The 26,943-nt window shown below is 44.7% G+C and overlaps 1 protein-coding gene and 1 long non-coding RNA gene across 9 annotated transcripts in view; one reads left to right on the top strand and one right to left on the bottom strand.

Annotated features, from left to right (window-relative positions):
* The window catches only part of ZNF736 (zinc finger protein 736), a 49,832-nt gene extending 36,585 nt beyond the window's left edge, over positions 1–13,247 (bottom strand). For 2 of the 6 annotated variants that reach the window (XM_063708568.1, XM_055346935.2), the window contains exons 1-5: positions 12,214–12,981; positions 11,767–12,101; positions 11,457–11,613; positions 7,229–7,272; positions 5,925–6,204 (exon numbers count right to left, since the gene is read on the bottom strand). In XM_063708568.1, the coding sequence (XP_063564638.1) occupies positions 5,925–5,927 (3 nt within the window). In that variant the 5' untranslated portion in view covers positions 5,928–6,204; positions 7,229–7,272; positions 11,457–11,613; positions 11,767–12,101; positions 12,214–12,981. Of the gene's footprint in view, positions 1–5,924; positions 6,205–7,228; positions 7,273–11,456; positions 11,614–11,766; positions 12,163–12,213 lie in introns of those variants that run through there. The other 4 variants (XM_055346934.2, XM_055346936.2, XM_031012896.3 and 1 more) reach the window with 3 other exon arrangements.
* LOC109027739 (uncharacterized) lies at positions 13,243–25,581 on the top strand. Of its 3 annotated transcripts, none has more exons than XR_010134683.1 (5): positions 13,243–13,369; positions 13,943–14,032; positions 21,566–21,692; positions 24,419–24,494; positions 25,367–25,581. It is a non-coding gene; the product is annotated as an uncharacterized lncRNA (long non-coding RNA). The 3 variants fall into 3 exon arrangements; XR_010134682.1 differs by lacking the exons at positions 13,243–13,369; positions 13,943–14,032 and adding exons at positions 19,156–19,352; positions 19,657–19,963; XR_008667217.1 differs by lacking the exons at positions 13,243–13,369; positions 13,943–14,032 and adding an exon at positions 19,156–19,352.
* The last annotated feature ends 1,362 nt before the right edge of the window (positions 25,582–26,943 follow it).

Genomic DNA, 26,943 nt, shown 5'->3' with positions numbered 1-26,943 from the left:
GCCTCATGAATGTTTGTGTTGGTTTTTAGTCACTAGTTCAGGTATCCCTTTAATTTAAAAGTTCAGTTTACATTTAGAGTGTAATAGAAACTTTTGTTGTTTTGTTTGTTTAGTCTTCTCTCTGGAACTAAATAAAACCATATACTGTGGTTTGGAAAAAAGAAAACTATTTACTGAAAAATTTCAAAGAGAAACAGCTTTGAATAGTGATTACCCTAGGCCTCCAGTAAACAAAAATGCCCCATCTCCAAAATTCCTTCTTGATGTAAATTTTAGAAAGAAAAAGACAAGTAAAGAAATGTTTTTGTCTGAGCATAGTGGCTCACATCTGCAATCCCAGCACTTGGGAGGCCGAGGCAGGCAGATCACGAGGTCAGGAGTTCGAGACCAGCCTGGCCAACATGGTGAAACCCCGTCTCTACTAAAAATACAAAAAATTAGCCAGGCATGGTGGCAGGCACCTATAATCCCAGCTACTTGGGAGGCTGAGGCAGGAAAATTGCTTGAACCCAGGAGGCAGAGGTTGCAGTGAGCCGAGACCACTCGACTGCACTCCAGTCTGGGCAACAGAGCAAGACTCTGTCTCAAAAAAAAAAAAAAAAAAAGGAAGAAGTGTTTTCTATTTACCTGGGTAAAATCTAATTTTAAAAAATTTAAAAGCTCTACAGTCAAAAGTCCATTTATTTAGAATTGACAGTCAGGCTTAGGCATATATATATATATATATATATATATATATATATATATATATATACACACACACACGCATACGTATACACACACACACATACATACATACACATATTTTATATATACACACACACACGTACATATACATACGTATTTGAGGCCTATGGTTTTCCCATATAAGGTCTTTAGTTAACTGAATTTCTCTCTCCCTAGACTAGCATCTCTATGTGCCCGTTTCTTCTCTTGCCGACATGATTTTTGCAAGGATAATGTAAAACTTTACTGGCTTTTTGGAAAACAAAGTCTTCTCAAACTGTCTCCTCTGGAATTAATTCTTCCATTTACTTCTATCTGTCTCATGTTCCACTTAAAACCTTTTGTCACTATAGAGGACAACTAAAGGAAACTTCTAGCAGCCTGAGACCCCTTGAAGAGCACAGATAAAGTGCCACAGGCTTCTCCTTTTTGGCAGGGTACCTCTGTTTTTCCTCATGAAGCCCCCAGAGTTGTGGGTAAACAGTTTCTTTTGAGGTCTGAAGCTCTACTCCCTTTTACAATGAACTCCCTCTCTAGGGCTTTTAGATACAAACATGAGTAAGTTATATGTTGTGTCTACATGTATATATATGTCTATAAATGTCTTTGTGTATTATCTACATGGTACTGAATTAACTTAAAGATAACTGCTCATGAATTAAAAAAATAAGCCCAATATTTTTAAGAATATGTGAATTGAGTAAATCTTTTGGTAAACATGACTAGTTTAATATTGTTAGTTTAATTTAAAAAAAGTCTTTTGACTTCTCAGCAAAATATGTATATATTTAACTTTATTGCTTTTATGATACTTGCCCAACATGGTAATATAAAAATGGATAATAGGAAGTTTAACTTTAGATGAGTATATTAGTCTGTTTCATGAGATTTTACAAAAATAATTGTTAAGAATAAATAAATAAAGCATGTAAATGGGACAAAAGTTTATAAACTTACAATACTGATTGTTTTGTAATGTGTTTAATTTAAATAGTTTCTCAAATCTTTATGGAAACTATACTCGTAGACTGTTGCTAAGCTATATTAAATGATGGCTATTCATTAAACATCTAAATTATCTCCAAGTAAGACAAAATGCTAAGATATTAATTTTTAAATATAAGTTTAAGCTAAATATTTTTGGTTTCTTCACAGAAACCAAAGATATTTAGATCTGTTAGTATGTCCTATTCCACATTAAAAATGTTTCCATTTAAAATCCTATGTTTCTAAAAATCATAAAATATATCTTTATAAAATTTTAGTTCATGACTAATAGTTAAAATTGCTTACTTCTCAGGCTTTCACTATAAGTTAAGATTATTAAAAATTAAAATTCTGCCCAAGATTCATAACTAAAACTATCGTTAAGGAGAGAAACAACTTTACATACACAGTACAAAGAAAATGTGTTTCTTGATGAAAAAAAAAACATTTTAGAAACAGATGTGAGAATGTGGTTTTTCTTAAAGAAAAGGCAATTTTGCTGAGTTTAGAGGTTATTTAAAAAATACATAAAATTGAGAGAAAAAAGATAAAGAAAATGAGGTAAACTTAATGGATATAGAAAGCTGGAGAAAGAAAGAAAAATAAAATGTTAAGGGGTTATAAAAGGTTTATAGAAATCTTGTATGGTCAAAGCTGATTGAGATTGAATACATCTGTTTATAATGCTTTCCTAAAGTTAGCTTTAATATTAATAATATAAAAATAAAATTTGATTTTCTATTTTTATGAAGATTTACTCCAAATTTGTTGGAAGGAACCATATTAGATTTTCTTGGCCAGTACCTGTGCCACTAAATTGAAGGGTAATGTCTTTTAAAATATCTGGTCACTGCTCTCTACATAGCTCTGAAAAAACCCAGTACTGGACAAATTCTCTCTAACTTTTCCACAGGCATGGCCACCAATCTGTTTTAGATTAAGATTCTATTTGAAAAAAATCTGCTAATTATCTGCCTGGCTTTCAAAAAACAACTTCATTCATTTTATTGGAAAAAAAATGTTTTTGCCTTGGTGAGGTGTCACCTCCCATGAACACATGATTAAAAATATTTTTATAAGCTTAGAAAAAATTACTGATAAAACTGTTACATCCATTGCAGCTCAAAAAAAAGCTACTGATTCACTGGCTACGATTATACTAGACAATCATATTGCTTTAGGTTATATACATTACCTGAGCAAAGATATGTATGTATGGTGGGAAATATCTTTTTATTGTGTACACATAAATACTTCCTACGAAGTAGAAATTTTTTTAAAAAATGAGTTGGCCACTATCACAAATTCTCCACCCTGCACAAGAGAGAAACTGATGTTTTCATGAATGTTTTGTAATTTACGTGTTAATCTACCACACTTTCTTGTAGAAATGTATTTATTTTTCTTCAGGCATCATGAGAGAGACATTTCCTCTGTCTTTTCCCAGGTAGCATTCCCAAAGCTAAGCCCTGGGATTCTGTTTGAAATCATGCTAAATAGAACAGACTCAGAATCTTACTACACTCACTGTGGGAAATATAAAAGGTAAATGAGAATTTTCAACCAATGGAATATAAACTATTTTTTTCTAAAATCTACCTCTTTTCTCTTAGAAAACTTTTTTTTAATCTTTCAAGCTCTAATGATAAAATCCATTATACAATTAATGAAAAACTGAAGTTGAAATAACTGAACACATATATTGAAGGTGACAAACACAGGGAGAAGTAGTGCTGACTGGAACACAGATGTTTTAGACTCATGTGTCAATCACTTGAGAGATTCTCCCACCCCCATTCTGCTCACTAAAGTACTTGATCATCACTGTCCCAAAAGATACTGCACTTGCCCCCTGTGTGGCAGATGTGTATTTTGCTTTGCAAATTTATACACTCCCTCACTAGAGTGGATCTTTCCTGTACTTTGGGACAGTTATTCTCCTTCACAAGCCTGAGAGAAGCCAGAGGGCAAGATGCATTTGTGCCTTTTCCCCTCAATACCAGCACCTGATTGGTTGAGCACCAATGTGTCTGCAAGAAATGAAAACTAGGATTGAGGGGAAAAAAATCTTAATGTTAAAGCAGTTAGCTTTTTAGAGGAAGGGTGTATCAGGAAACTGCTCTCAGCACGAGGGTATCCAGCTGCTCCCCTGAGAGGCTCCACCCAATGCCTCAGGCTCTTCTCTGAAAGGAGATGACCCAGGGGCTAATGTTTGCTAGACACTCCAAGAGACATGGTCCTTGTGGGTATCTTGGATCATCCCCAGAAAGCTGTAATACTTGGACCAGGAAAACACAGGAGAGTGACTGAGGACACATCACCCTGCAAAGGATCCAAAGACATTCTGGGAAGGCGCGCGTGCCTAGAGAAGATGAGAGGAGATGCGCAGTGTCAGGTGACTACTCTTTGCTTTTCTGTCCTGTGAAATATGCACAAACGGACTAATATATTAAAAAGAGCCACCCACGGCTCTGTTAAACAAAAATAAACAAAATGCCACATCCGTTTTAAAATTAAATAAAGAACTGATAGTTCATAATGTGATTTGGAGAGGGATAGTTGGCATTTGGGAATGTGGGAAAGAAATTGGAAATTTAGAATTTTATATAGTCCCTAGAAGAGTTAGGCTGGGAGAACAGTTTTAGATTTGAGACCCTGCTTGCCAAACATTTGAAAAATGCAGAGAAAACCAACGACCCTGTGGAGCATTAAAATAATTAAATAGCTAGCAATTAGGCTGAAGTGGCCATGGTGCCCTGGGATTCTGCCTAAAGAAACCTAACTACGTCGAAGGCATTTCTGGTAAATTATTAACTTTGAGAAACAACAACAACAACAAAACAACTTAGGCTTAACCAACCACAAGCTGCCAATAAAAAGCTCTAATTACATAACCAGGACATTTCCACCGGAGGGCTGCAAATGCAATACGTAACTGTAACCAATCAAATATTGAATCTGGTTTGCTTCCTCATACCTCTTAAAAAAAAAAACAACCTTTTGTTCCAAGACCCTCCTTTGAGCCCCCAAACAACAAATCATAGCTGGGTGTTCTCTGATTGATAAATTGCTGTTTGTGCAAATAATCTATTTGTATTAATCGCTTCTGGCATTATTATAAATACCTCAGACTGGGTAATTTATAAAAGGATTAATTGGCTCATGGTTCCACAGGCTGCATAGAAAGCATAACACCAGCGTCTGCTTCTGGGGAGGCCCCGCCCAGAAAGCTTAAAATCATGGATGAAGGTGAAGCAAGAGCTTGAAAAAGAGGCAAGGTGGGGTGCTGTACACTTTTAAATGATGAACTTCAGGGAACTCACTCACTATTCAGAGGACAATACCAAGAGGAATGGTGCTAAACTATTCGCGAGAAATCCGGGCCCACAATCCTTCCACCAGGCCCCACCTCCAACATGGGGGATTACATTTAAATAGGAGATTTGGGCTGGAAAACACATCCAAACTATATCCTAAAGTTGCCTCAATTTAGGCTAGGGTGGTGGGTCATGCACGTAATCCCGGCACTTTAGGAGGCCCGAGGCGGGCGGATCACCTGAGACCTGAGCTCGGGGAGTTCGAGACTAGCCTGAGCAACATGGCAAAAGCCTGTCTCTACAAAAACAAACAAAACAAAATAGGCGTGGTGGCGCACCCCTCTAGTCCTAGCTACTTGGGGGGCTGGGGTGAGAGGATCATCTGAGCCCAGTAGGTGGAGGCTGCAGTGAACCGAAATGCACTTTAGCCTGGGCAACAGAGTGAGACACTGTCTCAAAAATAAATAAATAAAAAAAAGGGCCACGATTTTATTTTTAAAAGGAGAAAGGAGGGACTAGGGACCCCACGGCCCACTGCTTCTTCCACGGAGGAACTCCAGACCCTAAATGAGAATTCCCGTCTTATGACACTCCCATCACCCCCACACAATCTGGAGGAGGGAGACTCGAGGTTGCGGCACAGAGCTGCCCAGAAAGGGATCTGAGCTGGGGAGAAATTCGAGTTTAGGGACAAAACAAGACGTAGGGTTTTGGCTGCTGGCTCAGCCCCTAATCTGCGATGGAGGGAAATGAGGATTGAGCTGTGCCCGCGGGGACTCGGGGATGCAGACTCCAGAGCAGACCGCGAGAAGGCCCAGATACCACCGCAGCCGGTTCCGGCCGGATTCAAACAGCCTCTTCCCCATTCTCGGGACACCCACTCCACGCACTCACCATTTCCCAGCCTCCAGATGTTCCGCCGTCCTCCTATGGATCTCCCAGTACCTGCAGGTCACAGGATAACAGAAGCTATAGTAGAGTCACCGAGGAACTCCAGGAACGGAGGAGATGGAACAGTGGAGACGCGAAATAGGACCAGAGCCCGGAAGCTAGGAGACAAAGGCCCCGCCATATTGAAGAGGCCGCCTCTTCCTCTGTAGCTGCGCACTTGATTGGACAGTTTCACGCTGGCGCCACTGATTGGCTAGGGCTCCAGGCCCCACCCGTTTCAATCCTAAGTGACAGAAGATGTAATCAGACACTGGGCTGAATGAGGCAAGAGTGACAGGTTTTTGCCTGCAGCATGTTCAGGCAGCGATTTCTCCTTGTGTTGGGGGCCTGGCCCTGCCTGAGAGACATTTGTATTTAACCTTGCATATAAGATTATATCACTTTCTGATTATATTTTCGTGTGTGTGTATATATTACATTCTGAATTATAGTTATGTGTATGCTGCAGGCCCTGTCTCAGCATCCTGTCTTTCCCTTTAGCTGCAGGAGATCAAAGTCCTCCAGGAGATGCAGCTGCACCAGCTGGTTGCAGACAATTATCACCTTCAGTCTGTGAAGCAATTTTGGGTCTGCTTCCAATTAATGGAGTGTCTCAGTGAGGCTGAGAGGTGAGGGCCTAGCAGATTGGTTAGAGGTGCCACTCGCCCAGGCCTCCCAAAACACCCTGTTTCTTTCCCACCAAAGCTGAGCCTGCCTGAGGACCTAAACAAGCATGGAGAACGAAGATGGGACCCTAGTCAGGGATAGTGCTGGGCTGCGGGGTAAAGTCAGCTGGGTCAGGGCCTCCAGGTGTGGGGAGGAGCCGGCCTCTTCTGTAGAGCCCTGGGCAAGTCACTGCCCTCTTTGGGCCTCTGTTTTCTTATCTAAAAAATGTAGGGATGATGAGCCTCACAGGGTAATGAGGAGCTTCAAAGGAGAAAAATTTGAGAGTGTTTGTGCCTGGCTCTTCCTGAGAGAGATGATGATGAGAACAATGGTGACGGCTACATATAACTGAGTCCTCACGAGGCCCAGTGAGGTAGGTGTGGTTCCCATCACACTTTCAAGTTGAGAAACAGTCTCAGGGAGGCCTGGCTGCATGCCCAAGGTTCCACACACAGTGAGTGTTGCAGCAGGGAGTGAATCTAGAATCAGAGCTTACTGGAGGTGGCAGGAGCACTGGACCAGCTTGACTCACACCAGTTATCCAGGGTACCAGGTCAATGTAACTGGGCATAACTGGGTGAAGGGAGCATAATATCACTGACCTTGTTCTTGACCCTGGCAGATGAAGACACCCAAGTTGGCCACCCTAGAGAAGAAACCACAGAAAGCCCAGATGAGGCTAAAGCAGCAAAAAGGCAGGTCCCTGTGATGGGGAAGAGCTCCAGGGATTCAGAGGGAAGAGCTCCTCCCTCCCAGCTGGAGGCCTCCACATCAAAAGAGCAAGGGGCCTTTCTCCCTCAGCCCTTCCCTCCTGTGGCAACAGTCCCTGAAATGCCTCTATAAGAGAAATCAGAGTAAAGGCCTGGAAGAGCTGGGCTGAGTGGATTTGGGAAACGGTGGAGCTAGGGACCACATAACATTGTGACTTGTTAAAATCTCACCACAGAGTTAATAAGGGAGTGCTTCATGTTTTTGGAGACCAGCTAGGAAGAGGGGAGAGAGTTGGAGAGACGCAGCTGCGTGTCTTTGGCTTTTTCAAGTAAAAGATGTGGATAGGAGAGTCCAGGAGATGGGGGCTTATGAGATTTCAGGCACAGGCCTTGAATGGACACCCAAAAGTGGACACTCATCCCCATCACCACCTGATAGCACAGGGTGTTGCTGACTTTCACCTCCCCACTCTCTCCCAATGTTGCCCCAGCTGCTCACCTTCCTTTTCTTTCTGGGTGTTACATTTCCCTAGAAGTCAGCCAATGGTCATCAGAAAGGCCCCTTGGACCCTGACTAGGTCCCCTCCCCACACTCTTCATACTGCATTACTGCCAGGGCCACCAGGGTCAGGGGATGTGCACAAAGCAGGACTTGGGTCTGCATCAGGTTCTGGGGTTCAAAGGGGACAATGGGAGCTGAGGCTCAGGGACCTCCCACCCCAACTCTCTTTGATGACAGACATAAAAACTGAGGGCTCCCATTTAAAAAAGTGCTCAGCCAGGCCAGGCACGGTGGCTCACACCTGTAATCCCAGCACTTTGGGAGGCTGAGGATGGTGGCTCACCAGGTCAGGAGTTCAAGACCAGCCTGGCCAAGATGGCAAAACCCCGTCTCTACTAAAAATACAAAAATTAGCTGGGCGTGGTTGTGGGCACCTGTAATCCCAGCTACTAAGGAGGCTGAGGCAGAGAATTGCTTGAACCTGGGAGGCGGAGTTTGCAGTGAGCCAAGATCATGCCACTGCACTCCAGCCTGGGCGACAGAGGAGGCTCCATCTCAAAAAAAAAAAAAACCAAAAAACAAAAAACAAAAGTGCTCAGCCACATACGAGCTGCCTGCCCTTGGAGAGGCCTAAGTTTACTATCCTTCCATTGGCACCATCTGAGGGAGAGTCTGAGTCCAGCTCAGGCAAAACCTCACTGGGCTTTGCAAGCAGGCAGCTCTGCAACTTCATCACTCAGGGAACAGGGACTGGTGGCTGGTGTGGAATCTTCAACATTCATAGGGAAGAGGGGCCTGATACCTCAGCTCACAGAGGCAGCCGTGACGCTCTCATGAGAGGAAGTTTGCCAAGTGCTGAGATCTAAGGGTGTAGTCCTGGATTCTCTTCTCCCAAGCCTCAGGATTCTGGTTCCAGCCCTGCCCATCCCAGGCTCACTCCCATCCATATAATCCTTTCTGGCAGGGTTTCCCATCACCAGATAACTGGAAAATGTGCCCAGGATGGAGGCAACACCCTGTGCCGTCGGGTGGTGATGGGGATGACTACTCACTTTTGGGTGTCCCTTCGAGGCCTGTCCCCTGAAATCTCATAATCCCCTGTCTCCTGGACCCTCCTATCTGCATCTTCCACTTGTCCCTCCCTTTAGCTGCAGGAGATCAAAGTTCTCCAGGAGATGCAGCTGCTTCAGCTGGCTGTAGACAATTATCACCTTCAGCCTGTGGAGCAATTTTGGGTCTGCCTCCAGTTAACGGAGTGGCTCAGTGAGACTGAGAGGTGAGGGTCCAGCAGATCGGCAGAGGTTATGGAGAATATTTATTTTGGGCCAGCTGCCAAGAGCCTGTGGCCATGGCTCCCTGGTCAGTGTCAGGCCCTGCTGCATGGTGACCCCGGGGGCCCAGCACTCCAGCTGGGCAGGCACTGGGAAGGAGACTAGGGGTGTGGCTCCTACATAGAGACCTCACATCTGCCTCTATGACTTGTAGCTACAACCTGTCCTGCTAGCTGGATCGCTTATCCCAGTAGGCCAGCAACTCCTTAAGGCCATGGAGAACATGCCATGATGAATCTTAGGGGACACTGCCTGGACCAGCAGGAGTGAAGTGCCTTAGGGCTCAGTGACATTTGGGTTAGGCATGGGATCCGGGTGTCAGACAGCTACACTGGGCTTCCAGCTCCACCACTGACCAGTGGGGCAGAGGACTCACTGCTATGGTACTTGAGGCCCCATTGTCATAAATACAATGCACACTGCCTATTCCTTTTTCTCATTTATCTGTTTATTTATAATCAACAGGTACTACTGATCTCTGTTGGTGTTTTTATTGAAAATTAATAAGCATGTGATACATTTTTTATCATTCTTCCTCATGATTTCTTTACTATATGATTCTTCTCATATGTGGTACTTAAGAGTAGTTAAATTCATAGAAAACACAAAGTAGGAGAGTGTTTCCCAGGGGCTACAGGGAGAATAAGGAGTTGTTTAATGGGTACAGTTTCAGTTTCAAAAAATGGAATATGCTTTTTATATATGGAAATGATGGTAGCAAAATAATGAGTGTACTTAATTCATCTCAATGGAAACCTTTAAAATGGTTAAAATAGTTAATTTTATGTGTATTTTAACATAATGTATAAAATTATTTTAAATTTTTATATTATTTTTTAAGAGACAGAGTCTTGCTCTGTTACCCAGACGGGAGTGCAGGAGTGCAATCATTGCTTCCTGTAGCCTTGAACTCATGGGCTCAACTCATCTTTCTGCCTCAGTCTTCTGAGTAGCTGGAATAGCAGGCACATGCCACCGTGCCTGGCTAATTTTTAATTTTTTTGTAGAGAGAGGGTCTCACTCTATTGCCCAGGCTGGTCTAAAATTCCCAGCCACAAGTGATCCTCCCACCTTAACCTCCTAAAATATTTTAGGCTGAGCACATTGGCTCATGCCTGTAATCTCAGTACTTACATATCTACAGCAGGATTGATGAATATTACAAATATGACATACAAAAGAAAGTATATGTAAAAGTATACATACTATATAATGTCATTTATGTAAAATCCAAAAAGAATATAAAATTGAGGTTTTGGCGTTCAGTAATAGTGGAGTAGCTTGTTGAACACTACTCTTACAAATAATGGTAAAATCTGGATACAATGTCATATATTATATAGAAACACACATCTATATATCATACATATGATATATGTGGGGATAAGAAGCGAATGATAATTTTAGCTGTGCCCACTGAAAGGGAGACAGGCATTTGAATTTGAATCCAGCCAAATTAACTCCCTCTTCAAAAACTAACAACACTCTTCAAAGGAATACAACAGGATCCAGAGTCTCTGTAAGTATTATTTACAGTTTTTAAAATACAATTTTAAAATTTAAGAGACATGAGAAGAAACACAAAAATGTTATCCATACACAAGACAAAACACAGGCATTAGAAGCTATCCCCAAAATGTCCAAGATGTTGTTATCAGCAGTCAAGTATTTGAGAGCAGCTATTAAAACTATAGTCATGGGATGAAGAAAAAAAATTTTCATAATGAATGAATACATGTGGAATCTCAGCAGAGAAATGCACATTATTAAAAAGAACCAAATAGAAAGATAATGAAATTTTAAATAGTACTTCTAGGTTGATTCATAGATTAGAAAAAGACAGAACAATAGAAATTATTCAATCTGAAAAAAAGAGTAAAAAAAGTTTGAAGAAAATGAACAGAGTCTTACAATCTGTGGGCAGATTGTGTCCTAGAAAGAGTGAAGGGACAGAAAAATTAAATGGGGTGCAAAAGTAACAACTAATAGCTGAAAACTCGCAAAAATTTATCAAAACCCCACATTTTGTATCCAAGCAGTCAACAAATTCCAAAAAGAAAATCCAAGTAAAATCGTACAAAGGCCACATTATGATTTAAGAAACTGGCAGGACAGGGCTTCCAACTGACTTTCTAAAATTTCTAATTTTTACTAATTATAATGATGGAAAATAGGTTATCCTTGAGAGATTTATCTTGGAGAAAGTCTCACATATCAGGCACAGATGACTAAGGGTTATTAAAGGCAGATGACTTTCTAGCCTTGTTTTAGAGTTTTAATTTCTTACCTTGGAAATAAATTTGTTTCTTACAAATCTTGTAGTAAAAGTGATTCTCCAGAAAGATGTGCCCAGGATATTCTCTCCTGTTGCATCCTCCCTGCACAGAATTGAAGCTGTGTGTACTTCAATTTCAGAAATATACAGTATGAATTACTTAGTTAATCTGAAAAACAAAAAGAAAAACATGAATTAAGATAATTACTGTTATGTTCCTTCAGCAAATTACTAAAAGTGGTTCCACAGAGATATTTAAAAATGATTATTAAAAGAGTTTTTAAGGGAGCCCTATTCAGGGCAAAAAGACATTGTACATTACCTCAGTACACAAACTTTCCTAATGTTTTGGGAAGGACCTAGGGTCCTGTTTTGTCCTTTTGGCCCGTGTTAACACGAGGACACCTGATACCTGGGAACCAGCCTGTGTGGGAGTCACATAGTGGTGGATGTGGCTCCCAAAGTGGCTTAAAGGGGTCCCTTCTCTGTGCAGTTGAGTATTCTGATTGTACGAAGGAGTCAGGCCTTTCCCGTGTGACGTTTTCTCCTCTTTATTACAGTGGCAGGCGCATCCCTGCGAGAGGCCTGACCCAGGTGTGTAGGCCAAGCAGCCAGCCTGGAAATCCAATGGGGTGTTCTTGGGGTACAGAGGAGGATCTGTGACAGTCCAGAGAGAGAGAAAGGAAAAGGTGGCTTTGAAGAGGCAAGTGCAAAGATATCAGAGATGGGGTATTGTCATTTTAGGCAGTTAATTGACGGTTTCACTTACTAGGGAGCTCCCATCACGGGCTCCCAAAAGACCTGACAACTGCTAGGCCCACGGGCCATTAGCTGCACCTTTACGGAGGGGCTGCACTATGCATGTCTGAAAGCCGCGTGGGACAGAGGAAGGGGCAGGGATGAGGGAAAGGACGGGGTGAGGGAAGGAAGGGAGGGTAAACCTAACTACGGCAACCTTGAGCAGGCTGGAAGAGGCTTCCTCAGGTAGGGGTGATGTCACAATCACAGGTTGAGATCAGCTGCCCGGGCCACGCTGGCTCCTCGCAGGCAGGCGAGATTTGGGAACAGCCAGGATCCCCTCCGCATGGGAAAACAGCTCTAGACGCGCAGAGGGGCGGAGTCCAAACGGGTGCCATCACCGTACATCCTGGGAGCTGTAGTCTCTTAACCGCTCGTAGCCCGTTGGTGGCAAGGCGACAGTATTACAATCCCAGCATGCGCAAGTCTGGGGGCGGTGCGAAGCCCTGGGTACACAGCGATGCGCGCCTAGCTAGACATGCTGAGAGATGTAGTCTCTTAACCGCTCGCAGTCCCTAGGTTGCAGGACTGCAGGACTACAGTCCCGGCATGCTCCGGGCTCGGGGTTTGGGCATAGCCTTAGAAAGAGAGGCAGGGCGGCAGGGCGCGGTGGTTTTCGCCTATAATCCCAGCTCTTTGGGAAGCCGAGACGGGCGGATCACGAGGTCAGGAGATCGAGACTATCCTGGCTAACACGGTGAAACCCCGTCTCTACTAAAAATACAAAAAATTAGCCGCGCGTGGTGGCGGGCGCCTGTAGTCCCAACTACTCGGGAGGCTGAGGCAGGAGGCTCTCTTGAACCCCGGAGGCGGAGGTTGCAGTGAGCCGAGATCGCGCCACTACACTCCAGCCTGGGCGACAGAGGGAGACTCCGTCTCAAAAAAAAAAAAAAAAAAAAAGAAGAAGAAGAAGAAAGAAGAAAGAAGAAGAAAGAGAGGCAGGGCGCTGCGCACCTCGCCGGGCGTGCGGGGACGTTGTAGTCTCTTAACGGCTCCCGGCTCTCTGGTCGCCTGGCTGCAGGACTACAATTCCAGCAGGCACCGGGCTCAGTGGGAGGGGCAGGGTGGTGTGGACCTGGCAAAGCAGTGCTGCCCGCTCACCCCCTGCTGCCCTCTCTCCATGGCGAGTGAGTTTGGAGAGAGATATAAGGGATAAATCTGGGCTTTTGCCCAAATCTGGCAGGTCCTACCTCCGGCTGAGCAGCTCTTCCTCTCTTTATCCTTATCCGCTGGTCTTTCCATGGCATCGCGCCTCCTTCAGCCCATGGAGCCGCCTGCTTTTCTAAACTACTACAGAAACTGGCCTGATGTCTGTCTGAGATATTGTACATTGTGCCACCGGCCTCTGCTTACTCCAGGCAGAGCGCCAGTTCAGCAGCATTTGGGAGAAATTTGCTGCCTGGGCCGCCCGTAAACAACTTGAGCTTTGCAGTGGGTAACATGGGCTGTGGTTTGGTGAAAATGTCAACCTCACTGACCCCTTTTTCGTGGAAGTAGAAGTCGAGACATGAGGGACAGTAATTATTGGCTTACCTGGGATCTGCTAAAAGCAGAGGAGAAAGCCCCAGTGTTTCCAGGCATGTGTCTGGGTGGGCCATTTTTACCAACCCATTTAAGGGGCTAGGCCTCCAAAAATCAACCTAAGGGTAATGATTGTTGTGATATTTTACACATGTGATCATGGCTTCATCTCACCTTAGACCTGACTGGCCAGTGTCTCAAAGACATAGATGGTGACCAGCTCTCTCTGGAACAGATGGCACTCCAGCTTTGCGGGAGCAACTTTCAAGGTTAGATCATTTGGAAGGCATTTGAACCTGTGAGGTTTAACATCTCTGCTTTGGATGGAAAGCTCATGACCTTCTGCAGTCAGGGATGTAACTGAACTTGCTGGGACTGATCTGTTGAAATGTTCTGTCTAGATAGTGGAAACATCCAGGAGCACTTCTGCTTCCATGTAGCCTCTTAATAATTGATGTCCCTAAAATACTAAGTACTCAGAAACAGTTACTTTTGGCGGGGCACAGTGGCTCACACCTGTAATCCCAGCACTTTGGGAGGCCAAGGCGGGTGGATCACCTGAGGCCAGGAGTTTGAGACCAGCCTGGCCAACATGGTGAAACCCCATCTCTACTAAAAATACAAAAATTAGCTGGGCATGGTGGTGTGTGCCTGTAATCTCAGCTACATGGGAGGCTGAGGCAGGAGGTGGAGGTTGCAGTGATCTGAGGTTGCACCACTGCACTCCAGCCTGGGCGACAGAACAAGACTCTATCTCAGAAAAAAAAAAAAAAAAAAAAGAAAGTTACTTTCAGAAAGCTGGTATCAGCGTTCTTGTTTTTATATCTAATCTGTAATAACCCGGGTGTTAATCTACAGGAAAGTGATAGTTCATTCATGTCACACATTCCAATAGTTTTTCATTTGTGATTTCTGAATGTGGTACACTATCAAAAAAAATGGGAAAACATGATTGTGACCATGGAAATCTATTACTGTACTTGTGAAACTTGTGAAGAATTCACCACTTCAGGATTAATTACACCTGGATTCATCACTGCCTTTGTAAAGAAAGGAAGAGAAACCATGTGTCATCTATGCAGGTGGCAAGATGAGGAAGTATAGGGAGATGACAGCACAATACTAGGGCTCTAGTCTTTTTTTTTTTTCTTTGAGACGGAGTCTCATTCTGTCACCCAGGCTGGAGTGAAGTGGTGCAATCTCGGCTCACTGCAAACTCCGCCTCCCGGATTCACGCAATTTTCCTGCCTCAGCCTCCCAAGTAGCTTGCTTTACAGGCATTTGCCATCACGCCCGGCTAATTTTTGTATACTTAGTAGAGACAAGGCTTCATGATGTTGGCCAGCTGGTCTCAAACTCCTGACCTCAGGTGATCCACCCTCCTTGGCCTCCCAACCTGCTGGGGTTACAGGCGTGAGCCATCACGCCAGCCGGGTGCTGCTCTTTTTAAAAGTAAGGCCCTTAGTGACAGTCTGTGTGGTGAAGTGCTTGCATCCCTCCCCTATCCCTCAGTATTCTCACCCTACTCCCTGTTCCCTCTTTAGGTAAGGGTATCTGATTACACTTGCTCACAAGTGTTGAAAGGGAATGTTGTAATGTGAACCTATACATCATTTTAAAATGAGGATTAACGGAGAGGAGTCTTGGGACCTGTGTTTAGATGCACTGCTGTTTGGTGTGTGGCTGCAAAGACACTGTGCTGTCAGCCATCTCATGGCAGCTGTCTGAGAAGATTGGTCCTGATGCAGCCACAGCTGCTGTGCATGGAGCAGGAGCTCCTTGCAATTTGGTGTCTTCTGGTTAGATTTTGTGGCTCTGACCCTCCTCTGCTCTCCCATTCCTGGTAGTATCTGCTGGGTCGTGTGGTTTGTTCCACTTTTTTTCCTGTTAGCCTGTTGTTTAACTGTATTTCACAGGGTCTTTAGGGATTCTACCCTTACTAGACTAGTCACTGGACATTGGTCAGGTACTTATCTTGCTGGAGCCCCCATGCTCATTCTCTCCAGCGGAGCTGTGAAGAATTCAACTTACTTGTCAGTCTTCTCGTTCGGATATTGCTGGACTCTATGAATCTGGGAATTGTGTCTTTGGTCTCATCAATATTATCTCTTTTATATATTTTGAAGTCTGATACCTTTTTGTTTTGTTTTGTTTGACACAGAGTCTTGCTCTGTCGCCCAGGCTGGAGTGCAGTGGCAGGATCTTGGCTCACTGCAACCTCTGCCTCCTGGGTTCAAGTGATTCTCCTACCTCAGCCTCCTGGAGTACCTAAGACCATAGGTGCCCACCACTACCATGCCCAGCTAATTTTTGTATTTTTAGTAGAGACAGGGTTTCCTCATTTTGGCCAGGCTGCTCTCGAACTCCTGACCTCAGATGATCCGTCTGCCTCGGCCTCCCAAAGCGCTGGGATTACAGGCATGAGCCACTGCACCCAGCCACTGATACTATTTTATTAATAATGTGGACACTTGCAGTAACCACCATTTTTAAATATTAGTGAATTTAGGCTGGGTGCGATGGCTCACGCCTGTGCCACTTTACTCCAGCCTGCGCGACAGAGCGAGATTCTGTCTCAAAAAAAAGAATTTAACTCTGGCAACAATTTGATGAAGTAGGCATAGATCCGCATTTTACAGGTTAGGAAACTGACACCCAGAGGTTGAGTCATTTCATTAACACCACACAAGTTTTTAGAGCATTTCAAATCTTAACCTAGAAATCTTTCTCTAGGATTTTTAAGCATATCTCATATTCTACTTTGTTTCTCACTGCCAGAGTCCCAGAGGGTACAGATCTCATTCTCACTCCATTTTCTTCTTGTCGATACAAAACTGGCAAAAAAATAGCCTCATGGGGAGGGAGGAAACTAGCTGGAGCTGGGCCTTCCGTTTTCTATTTCTTACCCTTGATAATTGTTAGTTTTTTTGAGTGAGCTGGAGAGTGACGGAGCCTGGCCAGTCCTCACCTTTAAAGTTTGTTATGTAAAGCTAATCCACTTACTTTTCGCAGGTGTGATTATTCTATTCTTTTTTTTTTTTTTTTTTTTTTTTGAGACAGATGGAGTCCTGCTCTTTTCACCCATGCTGGAGTGCAATGGTGTAATCTTGACTTATTGCAACCTCTGCCTCCTGGGTTCAGGAGATTCTCCTACTTCAGCGACCTGAGTAGCTGGGATTACAGGCGCCTGTCATCATGCCCAGCCAACTTTTTGTATTTTTAATAGAGACAGAGTTTCACCATGTTGGCCAGACTGGTCTCAAACCCCTGACCTCAGGTGATCCCCCCGCCTAGGCCTCCCAAAGTGCTGGGATTACAGGCGTGAGCCACAGCGCCCAGACTTACCCTAATTATTTTTCTGGGTTTTCTCTTGTAAATTCCTTCTGTGCATTAAAATACAATGCAAATATGGATGAAAATAAAACTTTTGCCCTCCTAATAAATGGTAAAACACTCTTATTTATTTATTTTTTTTTTGACAGAGTATCCCTCTTGTTGCACAGGCTGGAGTGCAATGGCGCGACCTCGGCTCACTGCAACCTCCATCTCCCGGGTTTAAGCAATTCTCCTGCCTCAATCTCTTGAGTAGCTGGGACTACAGGAACGTACCACCATGCCCGGCTAATTTTTGTATTTTTTCTAGAGACAGGGTTTTGCCATGTTGGCCAGGCTGGTCTTCAGCTCCTGATCTCAGGTGATCCACCCACTTCAGCCTCCCAAATTGCTGGGATTACAGGCTTGTTTGGACTGAGTTCCAGATCTGGGCTGTCATGGAACATAACAGGGACCCTTCATGCGGACAGCAAGAAGGTTCACTGACCCAATTCAGAGGAAGGAGGAGCCTGGCCTTCAAAATTACTATGACCATCAGAATGCCCTAGGAGATCAAAGAAATAACGGAGTGGGTGTGAGACCTTTTACAAATGTGTGCACTCAAGCAGTGCAAAGGCAAACCTCCTGGTGGGTAATCAGAATTCAGACCCCACTTTTACCCTCACTGAAGTCTCATTTGGATTTTTGGCTGCTGTCAAAGACCTGCCAGTTAGGATTCCAAGCCTCTTTTTTGAGTCCTAGCTCTTGTAGTAGACAGAATTTCTAAAATTCCCCAAAGATGTCCAAATCTCGGGAACTTCTGAATATGATGGGATTTCAGTCCTGTGATTGTGTTATGTTTCAAGATAGGAAGATTATCCAGGTCGGCCTGGCCTAACTATGCAGGCCTTTGAGAGCATAGAGCTTTCTCTAAGTCAGAGATTCAAAGTAGGAGGGAAATGCAATGTGCTTTTGCTGACTTGGAAGATGGAGGGGCAATTTGAGAAAAATGTGGGGAAACATCTACTTACAGAGAGTGGGTCCTAGCTAGCAGCGAGCAAGGGAACAAGGATCCCAGTCCTACAACCATGAGGAATTGGAAATTGGTAACAACCAGAATGGGTTTAGAAATGGGTTCTTCCCAGCACCTCTAGATGAGAGCCCAGACTGTTTGATACTCTGACTTCAGAGTTTTGAAAACTAAAACAGAGAGCCCAGTGGAGCCTGCCGGACTCTGAACCATAAGTTCTACAGAACCATGAGCTAATAAATGGGTGTGTTCTTAGCCACTAATTTTCTGGTGACCTGTTACAGAGCAATGGAAGACTAATATGCCTCTCATGCCCTGTGCAGTGTTAACCTCAGCAGCACCTTCTAGGTCTAGGGGACTCATGTAATATATTCTTTTTTTTTTTTTTTTTTCCCGAGACAGTCTTGCTCTGTCACCCAGGCTAGAGTTCAGTGGCATGACCTTAGCTCACTGCAACCTCTGCCTCCCGGGTTCAAGCGATTCTCCTGCCTCAGCCTCTCGAGTAGCTGGGATTACAGGTGCACACCACCATGCCTGGCTAATTTTTGTATTTTTAGTAGAGACAGGGTTTTACCATATTGGTCAGGCTGGTCTCGAACTCCTGACCTTAAGCGATCTGCCCATCTCAGCCTCCCAAAGTACTGGGATTACAGGCGTGAGCCACCACACCCAGTCTTTGACTCTATTTCTTGGGTCCTGCCTTTAAGAGGTATTGTGACATACCTTTGGGTTAATCACTTAGGAATGTGACTGACTTCTGTTCCCTAGGACCTGTCTACAAGCAACATTGTAACATATTTCTGAGCCCATCACATGGATAATGTGACCCTTTTCTTTTTGTCCTGCCCCAAGTGAAGATTGTGACATGTCACCAGGCCCTTTGTCTAGGCATTATGACTCTTCTCTCCTGTCTGGGCCCTGATTACAAGGGAGATTGTGACAATCACTGGGCCCATCATGTAGATAATAAGACTTTCTCTTCCTGCCTGGGCCTTTTCTACAGAAAAGATTAAGGCATCACTGGGCCAAGCACCCACATGATGTCACTCGCCTGCCTGCATTCTGCCTACAGTGGGTATTGTGACATATCCCTGGCACAGAACCAAGGTAATGTGACTCACCTACCTGGTTCCTGCCCACTGATGGGATTGTGACATATACCTAGGTCCAGCTCACAGGCATGATGATAACTGTCATACGTGGACACAGCCAATAAGAGATTTTTGCTCTTAGGCTTATTACAACAGGTATGCTTCTGGGTATTCTACATATAGAGAGGTCACAGACTATTAGGACGCTCATGCATATTTTATAAAGACCTTGGGTGGTACAAAGATGTTGTCACAGGCCAGTGCACATGTGAAATTGTGACTCCCCTAGGCATACCCAGCCAATCATTAAGATTTTCACCCTCAATGCATGCATACAGCCCACTCTTGAGGTTCTCAATCTCACACCTGGTAGCAGTCAAAATTTGGAATTGTGACTCTCATATGGGGATTTGATTGACAGGTAAAATTATAACTCTTTTTTTTTTTTTTTTTGAGACAGAGTCTCGCTCTGTCGCTCAGGCTGGAGTGCAGTGGCACGATCTCAGCACACTGCAACCTTCGCCTCCCAGGTTCAAGCAATTCTCCTGCCTCAGCTCTTGGACAAAACTTCAGCACTCCTGCTAGGGTGTGTCTGCCCTACTAAGACACTGTGCGCAGGTGGAGTTGAGGCTCTTATGTATGGATCCTGTCCACTGTTGAGATTGTGAATTGCATGTGTAGACTCAACTCACAGGAGGTGTTGACTCACAAACCTCCAGCTGGGACATGTGCAGGATTAGAAATTTTATTTCTGGATCTTTCTTCAGGTATGATTGTGACATATACCTTTGCCTAGCACCTGATTGCTTTTACATTTTTGCCTGGGCCCAGTCTACAGTTGAAATTGTGACATATACTTGGGCTACATAGGTGATGTGATGTTCCTGCCTGGGCTCTGCCTTCAGGAGAAATTGTTACATATCTCTGGGCCAATCACCTAGTGATGTGACTCTCCCTATCTTTCTAGGCCCAGCTTACAGAAGGCATTGTGACAGATCTCTGGGCTCATTACCTAGGAGATGTGACTCTACACTGCCAGTTGGGCCGAGCCCCACTGAAGATTGTGACATATTACTGAGCCCATAAACTAGGTGACATGACTCTGCTCCCCAGCCTAAGCCATAATTAAAGGGGACATTGAGACATATTGCTGTGCCCAGTACCTATGTGATGTGACTCTCCTTTCCTGCCCAGGCTATGCCTAAAAGAAATTGTTACATATCATGGAGCCAAGATCCCAGTTGATTTAACTCTCCTCCTGGGCCCTGCTCACATGGGAAATATTGGCATATTCCTTGCCTAGCACTCAGGTGATGTGAACTTCTGCCTGGTCCCTGCCCATATATGTGAGATTGTGACATATACATAAGCCCAACTCACAGGCATAATGATGATTCTCTTACCTGGACCAAGACAGTAGAAAATATTTTGACTCTTCTAAATAGACTATGGAAATAGGCAATTTACTGGGTCTTTTACTTGTGGAAAGATCAGAGATTACAACACTCATGCATATTTTATAAAGTTCCTGCGTGGCACAGAGAGTGTCATAACAGGGCTCAGCACACAGGTGGGATGGTGACTCTCATAGGCACAGCCAACAGTCAGGATTGTCACTTTGCCACATGGACACAGCCCAGTCACTGCTGAGCTTCTGAATCTTATGCTGAGAGACAGTCAAAAGTTGGAACTGTGACTCTCATATGTGAATCTGTTCTACAAAAAAAGATGATGACTCTCAAATATTCAGCACATGTGTGAGGCTGTTACTATTCTACCAGGAAAAAGTCTGCAGGGGTCTTGGGGCTCTCATGCAGGAATCCAGGTCACCACTGAGATTCTGACTTGCAAACTTGTACCCAACTCACAAGTGTTTACTCCCATACCTGGTGTTGGGACCAATGTGAGATTGTGAATCTAATCTCTGGACATTCCTACAGGTGTGACTGTGACATATACCTTTGCCCAGCTTGTGAGATTTGATTATTTTGCCTGGATAAAACCAACAAATGAGACAGTGACATATATTTGGGCCATACACCTTGGCAATATTACTCTCCTGTTCTTGGCCCTTTACTTAGGGGAAATTTGGACATATCTCCAGACCTATCACCTAGGTTATGTTACCATCTTTTTCTGCCTGAACCTTGACCACAGGGTAAATTGTGATACATTTTTAGAGCCATCCCCTAGGTGACATGATTCTTCCCTTCTGCCTGGGTCCTGCTTCCAGTAAGGATTGTAACATATCGCTGGATCCTGCACCCAAATGATGTGACTCTTCTGCCTGGGCCATACCAACAGTGGGAATTGTGACATATTTCTGGACCCAATATATAAGTGACGTGACTATCATTTTATGTCCACAGAAGGCGTTGTAACATCTCACTAAGCCCAGCACTCAGGTGATGTGGCTTTCCTGCTATGGCACTGCACACAAGAAGAATGTTGACAGAATTCTGTCGGAATGTTGAAGAATTCTGGCCCAGAATTCAGGTGATGTGACTCTTGCCTGATCTACACCCAGAGGTGAAATTTTTACATATACCCAGGCCCAGTTAGTGGACATGATAATGACTCTCATACGTAGACTCAGCCAAAACAACAGATTTTTTACTCTTCTGGCTAGACTTAGGGACACAGGTAAGGTTCTGGGTTTTCTTATAAAAGGTCACGGGAGATTATGACACGAATATTTTACAAAGCCCTTGGGTGGTATAAGCTGTGTCATAACACGGTCCAGCACGCAGGTGAGATTGTGACTCCCATAGGTGCACCCAGCCAACAATGGGATTGTCACCCTTAAACCTAGACACAGCCGACTGGTGAGGTTATAAATCTCACATATGAATGCAGACCACAGTTGGAATCATGACTGTCGTATGTGGATTTGGCCACAGGTCGAAGGGAAGTCATTTCTTGACTAACTCACAGGCACAGTGTTGTCTCTTACACTTGAACCAAGCTAACAGAAGAGACATTGACTCTCATTGTTACGCTTGGGAAAATGGGGATGGTTCTGGGTTTTCTACTTGTACAAAGGTCACAGAAAAAAATCACAACACATACAACATAAAATCACATACAGTATAATGCCCTGTGGTGGTACAGAGAGTGTCAACACAGCCCAAATACAAAGTTGAGTAATTCTCATATGCACAGCCAGCTGCCAGTAAGAATTGCCACCCGCACACAGGGACAGATCCCATTAGTGAGGTCCTGACTTTGCCTTGTGGACACACTTCACAATTGAAATTGTGACTGTCATATGCAGATCTGACCACAGGTAAGATTGTGACTCATTTCTGGACCCAGCTCACAAACATGGTGATGACTCTCATACCTGGACCCAGGCAAGAGAAAATGTGTTGACTTCTGCCTGGGCTTAGGGTAACGGGTAAGATCTTGGATCCATAAAAACATAAAGTTCTCAGAGCAGAATTCCACTCTCAAGCATATTATGTGAAAATCTCAGATGGTACAGAGAGTGTCATAACATAGCCAGAAACATAGAGAAAATTGTGAATCTCATATGCATACCCAGCCAACAATAAGGATGGTCACTCTCCCATATAGACACAGCTCACTGTTGAGGTTCTGAATCTCACGCCCAGAGGCAATGAAAAATTGAAAGTTTGACTCACATACATGCATCTGGTCAACAGGTAGGATAGTGACTCTGAGACCAAGATTCAGCACCCTAGTGAGGCTGTGCCTATCTTATGGGGACTCTGTTTGCAGGTGGAGATGGAGCTCTCATGCACGGATCCTGCCCAGTGTTAAGACTGTGTCTCTTGTATTTATTTGGATGCAACTCACCGGAGGTGTTGACTGTCAGACCTAAAGCTGGGAAATATGTAGAATTGTGAAATTTATTCCTGAACCTTCCCGCAGGTGTGATTGCGGCATATACTTTCACACAGCATCTAATTTATTTTACAATTTGTTTGAACTCAGCCAACTGTTGGGACTGTGACATATACCTGGACCAAGTTCCTAGGTGATGTAACTCTCCAGCCTGGGCCTTACCACAGGGTACATTGTGACATATCTTAGGACTTATCACCTATGTGATGTGACTCTACTGACTTGCCTTGTCTTGGCCTCCAATGGGGATTGTGACATATTTCTGTGCCCAGTACATAAGTTATGTGACTCTTCTTTCCTGCTTGTGCATTTAGAAGTGATTGTGACATATTGCTGGGCCAAGAACCTAGGTGATGTGACTCTCCTGCCTTGGCCCTGCCTTCAGGAAAAATTGTGATGTGACTCTGGGTTTATTACCTAGATGATGTGACTCTCGTGTTCTGCATGGGCAAGCCGAAAGGGGTCATTGTGACATATCTCTGGGCACATCAAAGAAGCGGTGTAATTTTTCTCTCATTCCAGGACTCTAGTCTCAGTAGGGATTGTGACATATCACTGGGCCCATAACCTATGTAATGTGATTCTAGTATCCTGCTTGGGCCCTGCTTACAGGAAAGATTGTGACATTTGGCTGGGCCCATCACCTAGTTAATGTGACTCTCCTTTTCTTCCTGTGCCCTGCCCTCAGTGGAGATTGTGACAAATTTCTGGGCCAATCAGCTGCGCAATATGACTCTGCTCTTTCCTGGTCCCTGCTATCAGGGAGCACTGTGACATATCGCCAGGCTCAGCACCTAGGTAATGTGACTCTTCTTGCTGCCTGGACCCTACTTACAGAAGGGATTTTGATGTATTGCTGAAACAAGAACTCAGATGATGTGACTCCCCTGCCTGTGCCCTGCCTGCAGTGGGCATTGTGACATATCACTGGATCTAGCAGCCAGATGATGTGACTCTCCTGCCTTGTTCCTGCCCACAGGTGAAATTGTGGCATATACCTGGGTCCAGATCACAGGCACAATGATGACTCTCTTACCTGGACACAGCCAGTGGGAGATATTTTTTACTTTTGTAGCCAGGCTTAGGGCCACAGGTAATGTCCTGGGTCCCTTACTTGTATAAAATTTACAGAACATTACAACACTCAGGACTATCATAGGAAGACCTACAGTGATACAGAGAGTTTCTAACAGGGCCTAGCTAACAGCTGAGATTGTGACTCTCGTATGCAGACCCAGCCGACAGGCTCTTCATTCTTACACATAAACAGAGCCTATGAATGTGGCACTTAATCTCACACATAGAAACAGTTGCAAGTTGGATTTGTTACTCTCATATGTGGATCTGGTTTCCAGGTGGTTTGGTGACTCTCAAACCATGATTCGGCAGACCTGTGAGGCTGTGAGTTCCCTATCAGAACACTATCTGCAGGTGAGATTGGGGCTGTCGTGCATGGATTTGTGCATTGTTGAGACTGTATCTCCTTTACTTGAACCCCACTCACAGGAGGGGTTGCCTCTCATACATGAAGCCAGGACTCGTGTGAAACTGTGAAACTCATTTCTGTACATTCCCAAGTGTGTGATTGGGAAATATACCTTTGCCCAGAACCTGAGTGATCTGACTCTTTCCTAGGCCCAGCCCACAGATAAAATTGTGACATATACCTGGGCCACCCACCTAAGTAACGTGAAACTCCTTCCTGGGCCCTGTCTGCCAAGGGCATTTTTACATTTCACTGCTACCAGCATCCACCCAGGTGCTATGACTCTCCTGCCTGCTCCCTGCCTACAAAGAGCATCGTGACTTATTTCTGGGTTCATTACATAGGTGATGTGACTTCATTCTACTGCCTTGGCTCTGCACTTAGAGTGCACTGTGACATTTAGCTGGGTACTGCACCCACAAAATGTGACTCTCCTGACTGAGTTCTTCCTACAGGAAGCATTGGAACATATCACTTAGCCCAGCACCTAGGTGATGTGATTCTCCTCTTGCCTAGTTCCTGCCCACTGGAGAGATTGTGACCCATTGCTGAGCCCAGCACCAAGGTGATGTCACTCTCCTGCCTTGGCCATGCCCATGGGGGCCACTGTGACACCTGTCTAGGCTAATTACTTAGGTGAAGTGAGTCTCCTTTCCTGCCTAAGCTCTGCCTACAAGGGGGATTTTGATATATCACTGGGCCCAGCAGCCAGGTGATGTGACTCTTCTGCCAGGGTCCTGCCTGAAAGGGGGATTGTGACATGTCTCTGGACCAGCACCCAAGTGATGTGTCTTTTCTGGCCTCTCCCTCCCCACAGGTTGTATTGTGCCATATACCTGGGACCAAATTACAAGCACAATGATGAATCTTTTACCTGGAGTCAAGACATGGGCAGGATGATGGAACTTATCACTGGACCTTTCCACAGTGTTATTGTGACATATGCCTTTGCCCAACATGTGGTGATTTGACTCTCCAGACTGGGTCCAGTTCACAAATAAAATCGTGCTGTATACTTGGCCAAGAACCTAATAGGTGTAATTGATGTGCTTGGGCCCTGCTCTCAGAAAGATAGTGACATTACACTGCACCCAGCACCTAAGACATGTGATTCTCCTCTTCTACATGGGGTCTGCCTACAGCAAGACTTCTGACATATCAATGGGCTCAGCACTCAGGTGATGTGACTGTCATTTTTCTTCCTGGGCCCTGCCCACATGGATAATTGTGACATATCACTGGCCCCAACTATCAGGTGATGTGACTCTTTTGTCTGGGACCTGTCAACAAAGGGCATTGTGATGTACTCCTTTTTTCTCCCCCCCCAGACACAGTCTTGCTCTGTCACCCAGGCTGGAGTGCAGTGATGTGATTTCAGCTCACTGCAACCTCTGTCTTCCAGGTTCAAGTGATTCTCCTGCCTCAGCCTCCTAAGTTGCTGTGACTACAGGCATGCGCCACCATGCCTGGCTAATTTTTTTGTATTTTTAGTAGAGTCAGGATTTTACTATGTTGGTCAGGCTGGTCTCAAACTCCAGACCTCAAATGATCCACCCACCTTGACCTCCCAAAGTGCTGGGATTACAGGCATGAGCCACGGCGCCTGGCATGACATATTTCTAAGCTCAGCACCCAAGTGCTGTGACTCTCCTGACTGGGCCCTCCCCACGAGGAGAATTGTGACATATCCCTGGACCCAGTCCCTTAGGCCACATGACCCTCCTTTTTTACCTAGGCGCAGCCCACAAAAGTAATTGTGACATATCAGTGGGCCCAGCATCCAAGAGATGTTATTTTTCTGCCTAGGCCCTGTCAACAGAAATACTTTTTACATATCCCTGCTTCAGCACCAGGTGTTGTAACATGTTTTCTGGTTCACACCCACAGGTGTGATTTTGACATATACCTTTTCCTAGCACCTGAGTGATTTGCCACTTTAGTCTGAGCTAATCCCACAAATAGAATTGTGACACATACCTGGCACAGGCACCTAGGTGATGTAACTCTTGCCTTGATGCTGTCCTCAGAGGGGATTGTAATATATCACTGGGCCCAGCACCTGGTGATGTGGCTCATGACATTTTTCCCTGGGCCCTGCCCCAGTGGGGATTGTAAATATCCCTGGGCCCTGTATCCATGTGATGTGACCTGGGCCCTACCCACAGAGGCACTGTGACATCTCTGGGCCCATCCCTTTGGTGGTGTAATTCTCCTTTTGTGCCCAAGTGTTGCCTTCAGGAGGGATTGTGACATATGCCTGGACCAAACACCTGGAAGATGTGACACTCCTGCATGAGCCCTGCCCTAAGGGGATATTTTTACATGTTGCTGAACTCAGCATCTAGGCGATGTGACTCTACCCTCCTATGTGGACCCTGCCCACAGGGTGCTAAG

This window comes from Gorilla gorilla, chromosome 6 (genome assembly GCF_029281585.2).
Source record: "Gorilla gorilla gorilla isolate KB3781 chromosome 6, NHGRI_mGorGor1-v2.1_pri, whole genome shotgun sequence".
In the NCBI taxonomy this organism is placed as follows: Eukaryota; Metazoa; Chordata; class Mammalia; order Primates; family Hominidae; genus Gorilla; species Gorilla gorilla.
The sequence above is the reverse complement of the archived record's forward strand: the minus strand, read 5'-3'. Positions and strand labels throughout refer to the sequence as shown.